This window comes from Linepithema humile, chromosome 4, assembly GCF_040581485.1.
Source record: "Linepithema humile isolate Giens D197 chromosome 4, Lhum_UNIL_v1.0, whole genome shotgun sequence".
Classification (NCBI taxonomy): Eukaryota; Metazoa; Arthropoda; class Insecta; order Hymenoptera; family Formicidae; genus Linepithema; species Linepithema humile.
In genome coordinates this window covers 30637757-30652182 of record NC_090131.1, presented here as the reverse complement: position 1 = coordinate 30652182, position 14426 = coordinate 30637757, and the positions used below count along the sequence as shown (strand labels likewise).

Here is a 14426-nt window from a genome sequence, read left to right as displayed (position 1 = left end):
AACTGCCGTAATGGCATCTTGTCGTGGCAATATTTGAAGAATACTTAATTGACTATAAATCAAAGAAAATAATGTTTAATATTTCTAATATATTTGCATTATTAAGATTAATGTTAATTGCATTATTTCCAATAACATCCGGACGTTGTAGTCTTCGATTTAAAGCGATGATATCGTACCTAAATAGTTTCTTACGAACGTTCTTGTACGCTGACAAATTTCCGTCTAAAAATCGGTTCGGATTTGCATGTTTTGAGCGTGTCTAATTATTCGCGCGCGCGCGCGTTTATACTACAAATATATTTTTACAAAGTGAGAAGAAATTGCTTAAAGAAACAAGGCTTATTCTCCTTCAAACAAATCTGAATTTAATTGAACAAATAACACTTTGATGCAACGCTGATCTTGCCGAAAAAATAATTTGTTACGTTAATTGTGTAATTTATTCATGTTTAATTTGATATTTGTTCCAACGAAAGTAAATGACAATTTTGTTCATTGGAGCAATTTTCTCTCACTGGAGAGGATCTGTTCGCTGGCTGCAAACGCGTCTTTAGATATGATCAGAAGAGCATCAACTTGACATCGATCGAGAGACGAGATTTTATTAATCCTTCACGGTTGAATATTGAGCTGCACTCGACACCGAACTTTGGTGTATAGGATCCGGCTTAAGCAATCCGACACTATCCGCTGCGTTCAAAGAGAAGCGGACACGTAATTTATTTGCATTTATGTATAAAGCAATAAGAGCGAAATAACTCGCTTTTCAATATGCGTGAAGTGGTGAAATAGTTAATTATCTTCTTTGCCTCAATCGCGACAGCTTTAATTGGGATAACATTATTTTTTATATTAAAAAAATCCAAAACGTTTTAGAAAATGTGGGAAATCTAGAAAATTTTACAAGACAAAAATATGGCAGATCTGTTCTTTCACACTCTCTGGGATATAATCAACATTATTATTACAACCAACATCGTGCGGTACATAATCGTTACAATAAATGGCTATATCGTAACTTAGCATAGGCAACGCCGCGATTATATCTTACAACCAGCACGACTGTTATTTAATTTATCATCTAACCGTGCGATGCTCGATATTAGTAATTACGCGTAGAGCAATGCGGATATTAAATTACATAGCTCGACTTTTTGGCGTTCGTGCCCGCGTTGCAGCAACCGCTGCAATCTGCTGGACGATTGGTTGCAAGCTCGGCCTGATAACCAGTGCAATGGTGCAGGATAACGCATATCAACGATAATCCGATTAGTAATTAAACTTGCCTAATTGACGGTATATGCGCGTATAATTGCATATCCAGAGACACTCGATTTCCAATGCACGATAATGGAAAATCCCGGATAACTCCGGACTATTAGCAAGTAATCGACTTGGAAAGTTCATAAACGAATGAATCTACGCTGGGACAAGATATTAATGAAATATTTACCACATATTTGATTTTCTCCCGTACATTTGATATATTTAGTTCGCTTATCAAGATAAATGCATACTCGGCACGTCTACAAAATAACAAAATTAATTTTTCGTATAAGCGCATATCTGTTGACGTTTGATTAGTGGCGTTTCGAAGCTTCATGTTCGCTATAACGGGTATCTGTATTTTACATTCTATTTTCATGAACCTCTTATCTCTTTGCGCGAAAAAGGAACAGATAATAATTGGTTTTTAAATATTTATATTAGTATAAGCTCTGTGTTGCGAATTTTGTAACACTTAAAATTCAATTACGGGCAAAAAGAGCGCTTGTTTAAATTTCCGCAAATCTCTTTAATGTCAACAAGCTATAAATTAAATATGGAAATTTTTTATTACATTTTTTTTCTTCTCCTCTATTAAATTCTTTCTTTACCTCTACAATTTTATTTTTTATCATCCTAATATGAATTCATTATAATACCACAATATTTAATATCACAAGTAAGGGATGATTTCGGGACGATTTTTCAATCAATTGTTGAAATTTGTTAGACATGTTATTATGCAACGTCTTTTCTTCATGATAACTACATCGTTGTATTCGTAAGAAATTTACACTGCGATAATAGTTAATTAGGAACTTTCAAAATGCACAAAATTTGTTATTTGTCATCATATAATCGACAAATTCGTCTCTCAATAGGCAAAACTTTTAAGTCTATGAGTAATGGCATTTTCTTTCTGGTTCTCCGAAGATAGTAGCTATCATTGGACTGATAGATCTTGTTTTCTATAATATTTTTTAGTAATTTTTTAAATTTAATTCTCATATGCTCATGTTTTTGTCGGTTTATTGAATAATTATTAAAAGTGTGCTAAATAAGTTTGTCAAATATTATTTTTATACTTGCTTTTACTTGATTGATAAATTAACTATTTAAAATCACCTTTGAAACGTAGCACAGGCTATTTTCATAATAATTTTTTGCAAATTATGATATGCAAACCAATTGTGCTGTTTACTTAATTAATAATACGTTTTACGAACAATTTGGCGCGCAAACTAAAACGCGAAAGGATAATAAATTGATCACGATCATAGGATGAAGATTCTTTTGGCCGATCGCCAGTTTATCCCAACGTATTCATAAGCAGAACTTCTCGCTCCAGAGCTTTTCGTACTCGAGAGATACGAATTATGAGGCAAAAGAACAAAGACAGAACGCGCATTTTAAAACTATAGCTACTCCGACTAATTAAGCCGAGATTTTGAAGCTGCATAGCGTATTGTGAAGCATTTTTAGCTGACAAAGAAAATCTAATTACTAAAATGTATTTCTTGTAAACTGACGTGTGTAAACTTTCTTTTTATGAAGTTTTCAAGTAATGGGCAATGCTAATGTATCAACGAGGCGTATGCATATTTATAAAAAGTTAATTGTTAAGTTAATAATTAAGAAAATTTAATCATTACGATTTACTTTTGGCTTGAGTAATTAATTTGAGTATTATTGAGATTAATATATCTTACAGCGTTCTCAGTCGCTACCGCGTGTTCTCGGTTTTTAGACCACCCTCATATCCGAGCGTTCTCGGTCGCTGTCGAGCGTACTCGACTCCATTTTCCGGTGACCAGCGTTATCCAGCATTCTCCAATGCCACCGAGAGTTCTCGGCTTCTGCCTCCGTTTTCTTGCGTCCAAACGTCCAAACGTTCTTGAGTGCCGTTAATTTAAATTTGATTTTGAATATTGAACAGATCGATAACGCGAATATCAATTCGAAGGAGAATTAATTTGATTTTTCTTTCTTGTCGTGATTCGAGTAGGTTGAATAGCAGGTAATCAAATAGTCAATTAACAAACTATGTTGGTATGTGTTTGTCGATACATCAATAATCTCTCGTGCACTCGAGTCCATAATTTATCGCGATCATCAACAGCAGAATATTTATTACTTTTGGCGCCATGAGTCTTGAGAACGGAGAAAAATAGTTTTGTTAAGAGAGATTGCATTGCTCTCTTTGATTGGCAATTCGAGGCAAACAAGAGTATCGAAAGAATAAACGTCGCCTACAATTAAGCGAGAATAAAACTTATATAATTTTATCGAGTTTAGAATTTACATTTGTTAGCAATTCGTACTATTCGCTGCATATTGCGAATGCGAATGCACGTGCGAAGAATCGCCGATAAAAGGCCACTTCGTGCAGTCGCGATTTTTACGTATTTTGACGCAGCAATCACGCACGTTTTGACTGCGTTGCTGGCTCCATGTTTTGTACGGCCGACCGAAACTGGCCATCTACATATACGTATATCACTTTTATCAAATCGATGGAGGACGCGTTGAATAATAAAATATCGAATACGAAAGAAACAAAAAATTTACTAGCGTTATATAAAATTATTTTATATAAATTAAAGTTATTGCTGAGTTAGTGAAAAAAGCTTCATCACAATATTTCGCAAATGAAATAAATCAATGCGCGAGCGACGCTTCGCTGGCATAATCCGATTTTTAAACGATGAAACATCATTCAAGCGCACTTTCCCGCGCATATAGCACTGTGCTGCGATCGGACGTATCAGGTACGCCGCGACCGAACTGCTCCGTTAGACGTTCAGCAACTAAATTGGATTTTTTTCACTGACAAGCACGAGAGCTTTTTCTCGGTGAAAGCCTTTCGTAAACCTCGACTGCTTTCTTCGGTTACCAAATTCCTCTACGCTTGAGGACGTGTCTTCTCGCTTCATCCCTTTTATCGCGCACTTTCCCGAATGGCATACCTCCGCCGCACTCCCGTATCCTATTCTCTATCTTTCGATTTTTCTTTGTCTTTCAAGCTTCTTTTTCTTTTATTTTCTTCGTTCTTTGTTCCGCGATTAGGACAGTCGCTCTCTTTTCAAAGATCCGCTCTACTACTTCTCGGGATTACAGCATGCCAACTAGTTCGCTCGCTAGGCGAATTCTTTTGCGAAAATTAAGCGTCTCGAGATGCAAGAGAGGTGTGCGTTTGCATTTCTCTGATGCTACTTTGTTCTCTCCTCGCCCGTGGCGAGCAATCTCGCTGCATGAAATATTAGCAATGCTAAGTTTTTCTTTGATATATGATTATTCTAGTACTTTTGTCTTTAACGTAGAGAAATCATGGAAAATAATATCTTTATTTAGCAAAGAAATTGGGTAATCTAACAATATTTATTAATCGATGTACCTGTTGATAATTTTTTAATTATTTGTCAGTAAGTATTTCAGGTCAATTTATATCATTCAATGAGTCGATAACGACTCTCTCAATAAATCCGATATTTATATCAAAGTTACAAAATTGTGACATAAATTCTTTTTTTTACGATTTGACAAAAGCATGTTAATCTGAATGCATTAAGCGTGAAAAATACTAGTTTTTGAACTGATCAGCGATGAGAAAGGAATCTATTGAATCTATTGAATCGCACTCTCAAATAACCAACCAAGAGTGTTTTATCGTGGAAACACAAAATCGATGAACGATTCAAACCGTCGATGAATAAGTATGAACGAAAACACGCTACAATCTATGACAAAAACGAATTCGAGTATGAATAATTCATTAATTATTGACGAATTTTTTTCTTTTATATCTCATCCGCTTTTATCGGTTGTTTTTTTTTTCGACGATCCTCTAATGCTCATTTTGCATGACTCTGTTTTGCATTCTTTCTCGCACGTGCACGTTTGAAACATCGAAACTGAAGCAAGACTTTTATTAATTAATTTTTCTAGAATTTCTTGTGCCATGACTGTATTTTGATTTACGAATGTGAGATAAATTGCTGTTTCGTTTTTTTTGTTTTTTTTCTCTTCTCGTTGCTCGGTTTGCGCATTGTACTTGGCAATGGAATTTTGATCAGTAATAAAGTTCGGAATAATTAAACTGCAATGCATGACGTCATGTTTTGTTTCTGCGACTGAGAAATTCCAATCCCCGCGGGTGGAGGAAATTACGAAGTAACTCCGAAGTCAGTATATGATTGTCGAACGGACACGAAGCGGTAGCTTCATCCAGAGGAGATAATCTGGCCATTTTGTGCATTATACATAAATTTTTTGAACCTAAATTAGAGCTCATTCATCAATTGCACGTCTTCTATTTTGATTTGCTATAATATATTTAAAGTTCATCAAAATTGAAGGATTATTACTGATTAAACAATGTATTAAGATCATTTAAACATTTCGCTAGTAGACTTCGCAGGATGTATATTATTAGCGCCGATTAAATAAGTTAATTGTTCTCCCCCTTTCTATTGTTTTTCTTCTGTTTGCCTTTGTCTATATGTTCGATCTCTTTTCTCAAAGTCAATCCGACTAACTTTTTCTCCCGAGAATACTTTTGGAAGTCGATTCTTTCGGAAAGGCGCAACATTCTTCTCTTGTCTCGCGTCGACGCTTCTCGCAGCGCGTAAATCCGTATGAACATGTAACGAGAGTATTTGACTATTACGACTGCGCTGAATAATGTTTCGCAAGCGTGAAACGCCGTGATGAATAATTGATAAATCGCCTGCATGCTACACCGGAATACAGTCGCACATATGTGTCGGGGGATTCTGATGCTAATACCGCGATTCCTATCGGACGCGTAATGTGGTCAATGTGACACGCACCATGCCAAAATTACTATATTTGGACCATATCACACGAAAATAGAATTATTTGATTATTTCATTAAATAGTAGATGGTTCCGTGTTGATTGAATAAAACTGTTTTATAATATATTGTATTTATAGTACAAAGTAAAATCTTGCAATATTTGCGATGAAAGATTAAAGACACAATTAAATATTTCATTGTTTTTCCACTTGTGTTCCATTTTGCTCAATTTACTTTCACGTATTATATTTCTCGCAGTCATATTCCATATTAATATCAATTTTTTTTGTTTTTCTGCGCACGATGTACTTCCGCTTCACGCCTATCCAAACTGTCGCGTTGAGATGAGGCTCGATTAAGCCGCAGATTATCCTTTTCTTTCTTTTTTCTCGAATGTGATCAGTAGCGCCTAGCTGTCCCGAACAAATGTTATTAAAAAGAGCACATCACTGGTAATCATACGAAGACAATTATAATCCCTATACTTTTGTTCACTCCTCTTGTTGTTTCCTGCTTTTATTATTCACTCTTCCTCAACCTCCGTTTGCTATTTATATTCATATCTTTTCTCTTACTTTATAATCAGCGTATTTTCCGTAATGTTCATTAACAGTCCTTTTGTTTGCGTTTGTTCTGTCATTAATTAGCGGGTAAAGAAATTCTCATATTTTTTTTCTATTTTTCGCAACTCTTATTGTCGTCATTATTATTTTTATGTATTATTCGTAAACATAGTGTATGATATAAGATGGTTTTATTCAGGTCGGAAGATTTAAGCTTGATCTAAATCAAGCTTGTCAAAATCAAGACGACCAAATTTAATCTGGACGGTTTCCTCGTGTTTCCACGTTTGCTTTTTTTGCTTCTCATTTCCTGTCTGTCTTTTGCTCTTTCTGATATTGAACGTCTCACGGGAGATTCATTTTTCGTCGACAATCTTTTTGCCGAGAAAGAAAGAAATGCCGATGCATATTGATTATATTTACTCGCAGGAAATCGTCGTTTATGCTTAAATTATCGCAAGAAATGGGATCAAATTAGCCAAGAAAATTTATAGAATAGATTGAAAGAGTACGAGAGTTCCATATTCTTTATTTTTCTATTTTGAAGGGATTGCAAAATTCCACTGCACTTGGAATTTGCTAGGCATCTCAATATCGCGCTGCTATCTCTTCTTAGGTTCTAATCGACGACGTTCTTGTGGCCTGAAAGAAGGTGCAGTCGTCTTTTCGCAGTGTGTCTTTCAAAATCACTGGTATTTTAGTCAAGAATTCTCTTATAGCAGAATCGATTTCTGCTTAAAGAAAAATGTCTAAAATTTTTCTTTTTTTTTCTTTAAAGATTACAGCGGTGTAAAAATAGATAACAAATCGATCTATCTTATTTAAGTTTTAATACAAAGTTAAAAGAATTTTAATTAGTTTTGTAATTGCAGAAATATGTATTAAATATAAATATGTATTAAATTAGTTATATTAAATTAAAATAGTGTGAAAAATAATATTAGAAATCATATTTTCTTATAATAATAATTCTTATAATGATTAACTGTCGTATGTCACGAATACGAAATTCTTGTGATTTTCCAAATGTCTTCCACACACATTTCCGTTTCTTCCTATTTTCCAATCTCTAAAATCTTTACAAAAATATATTTGTAGAAAGTAAAATATACATATAAATATATTGAACGACAATTTCAATGCACGCTGTTTTTCCCAAATAAAATTCAACATTTCCGGTATTCATTGTTGTATCTATCCTATGCTTAGTTTTGCATTATATAAAGGGTAAAAATGGAATATAATATGAGAATATTTAATCAAAAAGTCCGTTCAGATTATATTATTATATTTAGAAGATATAATTGTATACATGTACGATGTATAATGAATTATTATACAAGTAAGAGATTTAAAGAAATAACTTGCAGTAGACATTTTTCAAAAATACATAAAATTATGTCGCTCACTATCGATAAAGTAAGTAGAAGAAATTTCTCGTTCATCGCGTCAGCATATTTCGATTCTAAGAATTTTCCGTGGAAATCTGTCGCTTCATTCAGGAAGTTGAGTTGTCCCGATGGAGATGGAATTGCACGGTGAAACGAAGTTATGGCTCGTCCCCGGATCCTAAATGCCTAGCAATCCGTTCTAATCCTGTCCGAAAAGTTATCGTACAAACGTCTCTCTCTCTCTCTCTTTCTCTCTTTCTCTCTCTCTCTCTCTCTCTCTCTCTCTCTCTCTCTCAATTTCGCCTCGCGCATTTTGGTTAACTTTTGAAGTAATTTCAAAAATTTCGTAAAAATTTCAAAAAATAGTAAAAGCACGGTCACACGAAATAAAGGCTTCTACAAATATAATTACCTTAACGGTAACTTTATGTGCACTGTGGGAATGAATTTTTTTGCCGCCGTGGTTTGCCATCATATTTTCGTAGATTTAAAAGGGTAGCTCGGCGTTATACCGCGTACATTCAACATGAGCTGTCTCTGTGAAAGCTATTAATAACATATTTAGCAATTTCAGTTTTTGAGTGTTATTAAAATGCGGCAGGCTGCTATGTATTATATATGTATTGTATGGAATAATTGATCACACTCTGCAAATATTTTCTGTATAGGGAAAAATGTTGAAAATTGTGCTGAGCAATCGACGATATAATGAAAATTATTGTTTTTTCTCGTAAATTAGATCACTGACATTTTATTGACTGGCTTTCTTTTCTCTTTAGAGGACGAGAGCGCCGTGGTGCAGGGCGTCGTTACAAAAGATGGTCTCTTCGACGGCAGCGTCGTGACCAGATTCGAAGAGTACTACATCGAGCCGACGAGCAGGTATTTGAATAAGAATGAAGACACGTCGCCGCCCTATCACAGCATAGCTTATCGTACTTCTGATGTTATCACCCCGCCACATCCATTACCGTGCGCAAGTCATCAGCTGCACCGGAAGGAAGCTTTTCGTAATTCCTTCGAAAGGTGAGTCCGGCTAATTCTTGGAAATCAATAAACAGTGATCATCGATATAAATCGAACGGAGATACAACGACGATAATTCTCTTCTTCGGATTATATAACCAATTTAAAATTCATGAGTGATTTTTCATGATGACATGGAAACGAAATTAAAATCAGTACGAAGTTTTATAAGATCTTGAATTCGAATTGTAATGACATATATTTTTTTTTATAAATATAACAGACGTTTATATAAACTATTCTTTAGAATAGTTAAATGTAGTTAAATAATAGTATAATCATCCTACAATATTTTTATGTCATTATACAGCAGATATTGATAAAATTTCATTAAAATTTATTTTTTATCTTATATTGTGTATGTTAAATGTAATTTATAATTTGAGTGACTATATAACTAGCTATTTTACACATTCTCGGCATATACACTCTGTCATCTAACTTTACAAAAGTTACTCACATAGAGAGAATAATAAAAAAGCACGTATTGTTGGCAGATGTGCTGTTATTTAGACATGTTTAAGGAAATTCTCGTCAGCTGCAATTATCATATATTATGCGTTTCACGTCAGTTTTCATATGGCGAACTCTAAATGTAAATTTAAACTTTGCGATGTGTGTTTCTCTAGGTACAGGTACAACAATTCTCAGACATTCTACGAGCCTTTGCTTGGCGAACACGTTGCTCTCTACTCGAGAGAAAATAACGCGAGGGTGTTAACATTAGAAAGGAATAATGATGTTGAATTCATGAACGCGTGAGTATTTTTGCATTTGTGAGAAGAAAATATTCTCATTCTTTTTTCCGCTGTTTTAGTGATAGTAACACTAGATATGAAAATCATAGTCTGAATTGAACTCGCAATATTAAAATAGAATTTATACAAGCGCACATTTTCAGCGCAGAGTTAAGAATTTAGATACGAGAAGCGCGGTGTTTTTTATCGTTCAATAAAGGGACCTTATTTCTTTTCCCTGTCCGTAGCGCGAGTAGCAAAGATCGGATCGCGAGGCATTTGCACAAGCGCGCAACGGTAGATCCCCGGAAAACTACCTGTATGCTCTACTTGCAAGCAGACCATCAGTTTTTTGCGCGATACGGCACGGAGGAAGCTTGTATCGAGGTGATGACGAGGCACGTGCAAAGAGTCAACTCCATTTATAAACACACAGGTTGGTGTTCTTCTCCACAGCGATATATCGCGTGCTCGCATAGAAGAAATGATCTAACAGATTTGTCGCATGCCGGAAAACAAATCGAAATAAAGACCAAAAAGTCAAATAAATTTAAAACTATCAAGAAACTATAGACAATAAATTCAAAGAAATCTAACTTAAAATGGTCAAAATATATTGAAAAAGCGAGGAAAAAGGAATTTCAGAAAATACCAAAAATGTCAGAGAAATTATCAAAATATCTGTAGGATTTTCCACTGTGATTGATAATAATAAGAGAAAGATTTGTTTTTTTTTTATTTTATTTATAATTGGTGTTTATATATTTATCCACACAAATTGATATTTAAATATTAAATCCAACAATTGCAATATTCTAACAATGTCATATTTTTTTCAGATTTCAACCAAGATGGACGGCCAGATAACATCAGTTTCATGATAAAACGCATTAAAGTGCACAGCGAAATCGCATTGAGAGATCCCAATTATCGTTTTCCGGGCAATTACGGCGTAGAAAAGTATTTAGAACTCTTTTCAGGTAAAAATTTCTCACGGTGTTTGTGTTAAAGCTTAATATGACGTAATTCCAATACATTAATATTCATACGAAGCAATAGTCCGCTGAATTCATAATACTTTGATGTTCGCCTTGTTACAGAGGAGGACTATGACGCGTTCTGTCTGGCTTACATGTTCACGTATCGGGATTTCGAAATGGGAACTCTGGGTTTGGCGTGGACGGGCGATCTCAAGAATGCCGGCGGCGTATGTGAGAAGAACGGAGTAAGTGCAGATAAAAAGCGATAAATCTAGATTCTTCGAATAAATATTTCTTTAGAATTTCTTCTAGTTTTCAATAGCTGAATCAAGAATGTGTAATTAAACTTTTTTAACATTTGATAATATATCAAATTTAAAAAAAATTTATTATTAAATTACTTAACAAAATTAATTTCTCAAATTCTTTACAACTATTACAGTATAAAAAAAACATGAAATCAAACTTAGCGAAAAATGATCGACGAAATGATGTTACAGCATTACCGCGGCAGCATGAAATCGCTAAACACCGGGATAGTGACCTTATTAAATTACGGAAAGCACGTACCGCCTGCGGTCTCCCACGTTACTTTGGCTCATGAGATCGGCCACAACTTTGGCTCGCCGGTACGCATTATATTTCCACACGTCAATTGCATTCAGAACTTTGTGTTCTACATTTTGCAGTGGACGCTACATAATGTTATTCTCTCAATAAACAAATGATTGTGGCAGGCTTATAATGTCTCTTTGTCCTTTTGCCTCCAGCACGATCCAGAACAATGTACACCGGGCGGTGAAGACGGTAATTTTATAATGTTTGCCCGCGCTACCAGCGGCGATAAGCGTAATAACAATCGCTTCAGCCCGTGCAGCCTGAACGCTATAAATCCAGTGCTGAACAGCAAGGCGCGTTCGCCGAAGGGATGCTTCACTGGTGAGCTTTATAAGCAGAAACAACACAGAGTGCGATTATGACGAAACAAAATTGATCGAAAACACCCCATATATTTCTTTAATTATTCTGTGAGCTCTAAGCTGTGATGTTTATTGCAGAACCGCAAGTTTCGCTATGCGGCAACGGCGTCGTAGAAGAGGGCGAGGAGTGCGACTGTGGCTGGGAAGAGGATTGTAGAGACTCGTGTTGTTTTCCTCAGCGACGTTATCCGCCAGCTGAGGAAACCCCGTGCACACTCACACCAGGCTCCATATGCAGTCCTAGTCAAGTATGCATGACATTTGTAAAAGATTCGTGTCGGACTGTATTGTCGAGGGAATTTTCAGACGATTTTTCTCTCCTCAAAATTTAACTCGGAGTTTCTAGTCGTACTTGTGTTCATTCAATCTTGAATATTAAATATTAAATATCTAAATTTCCGAATAATTGTTTATCAGTATATTTACATTTATTATTCGTTCTTTGTTTCAAGTGTTAATTAATTTAAGTGATATTGCGTAAAATTTACTTTAGACGCGCGCAACTTTTATAATAGAATATATGGATCATGTAATTATATGATATTCTACGCATGTGTGACATGATATAATTTCGACAGCGTTATTTGCTTTTCTTTTCAGGGTCCGTGCTGTACCGCCGAATGTAATCTCCGTTTTGGAGATAAGTGCAGAGACGATAATGGTTGTCGCGACGCAAGCTTCTGCGACGGTCGTTCACCGTATTGCCCACCATCAATTAACAAGCCTAATAAGACTATCTGCAATGGTCGCGAACTAGTTTGCTTCATGGGGGTAAATATTAGTCTCATTAAAGCTATATAAAGTGTGCCAAAATTCACGAATAAAGCTACGATACAGGAAAATTCTTAAAAGACAAGCAATAAGAATTTTTGCGATTTTTTTAATCTAAGCAGCAACTTTTGAAATACAAATTTGCATATTCCGGAACATTCTATATACATATATATCAAGTATTATACATACTTTTGAGCAAACAAAAATGGCTTATCTCACATGCATAAAATCTATGTCTGCAACAGGAATGTACCGGTAGCATTTGCTTAGCATATGGATTGGAATCTTGCCAGTGCATACCGGGTCCGAACGATTTATCGACAAAGGCGTGCGAACTCTGTTGCCGACTTCCTGGTGAAAATCAACCATGCCTGTACATTATTTCATATTATTTCTCAATGAATTCGCAAAAAAGTTTTAAAAATTCATAAAGATTGATATGTTTATCGGATATTCTTTCGTAGATCGTCTTTTGACTGGAACTCTCCGCCGTACGATATCCCCGATATGTTTTCGAAGCCTGGAACTCCGTGCAATGATTACAACGGCTACTGCGATGTATTTCAAAAATGTCGCGAGGTGAGTAAAACTTGGTCACGAATGATTGAGGGAAAGAAGCGACATTAATTGAAATATTTTACTTAGGTTGATCCAAGCGGTCCATTAGCGACTTTAAGAAAACTCTTATTATCCGACGAAAGCCTTGCTACTTTTAGGCGGTGGGTCGCTGAACATTGGTATGCTGCTGCTTTGATAGTGTTGGCAGCAATATCATTACTGGTACGTATATCATTATTAAGATCTTCTATTGAGCTACTTGTTATTTTTTATCATAAAAATCAAATTCTAAAATCCTGCAGTTTTTCCTTTGTTTATTCTTTTAATTATTTTCAATTAACAACTAATTTGTTAAATTTTGATTATATGAAATACATAAATGAATATGTTTTTGCATAAAGAAATACTAAAGAGAAACCGATTATTTTACTTATATATTGAAAATGTTTACTGCCAGAAACGGCTAAGGAAAAGAGTGAAATGCAACGAGAGTAAGTGTAGGAACATGTTATGTAGGCTACTTGTATATCGCAATTCAGCAATATTTATTACAAAATAATATTTGACAAAAATGTATCATTATACATTATTGTGTATATTATTAATTAGAATTATGTGCAATTCTAAGATATAATGCAGATTTTATTAAATGTATATCAGCAACTTACCATGTAGAAACAATAATTCCTGTAGCTGCTAAAAAAATGTAAAGTAATTGCTTTTTGAATGAAATAGTAATTTAAACTTTCTCGCAAATTGTAATCTTTGTTATTTTATAAAAAACAGTTTGTGACATTTACATATTTACATATACATATGGCAATTATTACCTCGATTTTCATACATTCATAAATCTGCATATTTTCAATAAAAAATGAAAAAGTAAAATAAAAATCAAGAAAAAATCTCTTTTTCTCGCTTTAGGTGGCCAGCATGAGATTACTGGGCAAACGACCGGACTTGAAGCTAAAGTCTGTCACGATAATCCACAGTTCTACGACGGAAACGGTTCGACTTCCGCCGGAGGGTGCGGAGGGAGTGACGGTACATCCGCCAGCAGTACGTGCAAAACTTCCTCTCAGTAGAAAAGTCAGAGAAAAGAGGCGTCATCGCAAACATAAAGACAGCGGCCATGTAGATAATAAATCTAACAATAAGGTAAGATCAGTTTCAATAAAAAAATTTATTTTAAAAAAATGTTAATTATTAAAAAAATACTGAATACTAATATTTTTGCACTAATTTATTTATACCAACATAATTGAATGTAAATTACTTAGATAACATAATTTAAATAAGTTTAAATAAAATTTAAAAAACTATAATTTTATA

The 14426-nt window shown here is 34.7% G+C and overlaps 1 protein-coding gene across 3 annotated transcripts in view; it reads left to right on the top strand.

Moving 5' to 3' along the window:
• Positions 1 to 14426, top strand: part of Kul (Kuzbanian-like) — a 29407-nt gene that overhangs the window by 8889 nt on the left and 6092 nt on the right. For all 3 annotated transcript variants that reach the window (XM_012365069.2, XM_067353140.1, XM_012365070.2), the window contains exons 5-17: positions 8819 to 9065; positions 9695 to 9823; positions 10051 to 10238; positions 10642 to 10782; positions 10903 to 11027; positions 11283 to 11411; positions 11553 to 11721; positions 11841 to 12010; positions 12363 to 12533; positions 12782 to 12909; positions 13001 to 13115; positions 13182 to 13316; positions 14019 to 14252. In XM_012365069.2, coding sequence (XP_012220492.1) covers positions 8819 to 9065; positions 9695 to 9823; positions 10051 to 10238; positions 10642 to 10782; positions 10903 to 11027; positions 11283 to 11411; positions 11553 to 11721; positions 11841 to 12010; positions 12363 to 12533; positions 12782 to 12909; positions 13001 to 13115; positions 13182 to 13316; positions 14019 to 14252 — 2081 coding nt within the window. The remainder of the gene's footprint in view (positions 1 to 8818; positions 9066 to 9694; positions 9824 to 10050; positions 10239 to 10641; positions 10783 to 10902; positions 11028 to 11282; positions 11412 to 11552; positions 11722 to 11840; positions 12011 to 12362; positions 12534 to 12781; positions 12910 to 13000; positions 13116 to 13181; positions 13317 to 14018; positions 14253 to 14426) is intronic.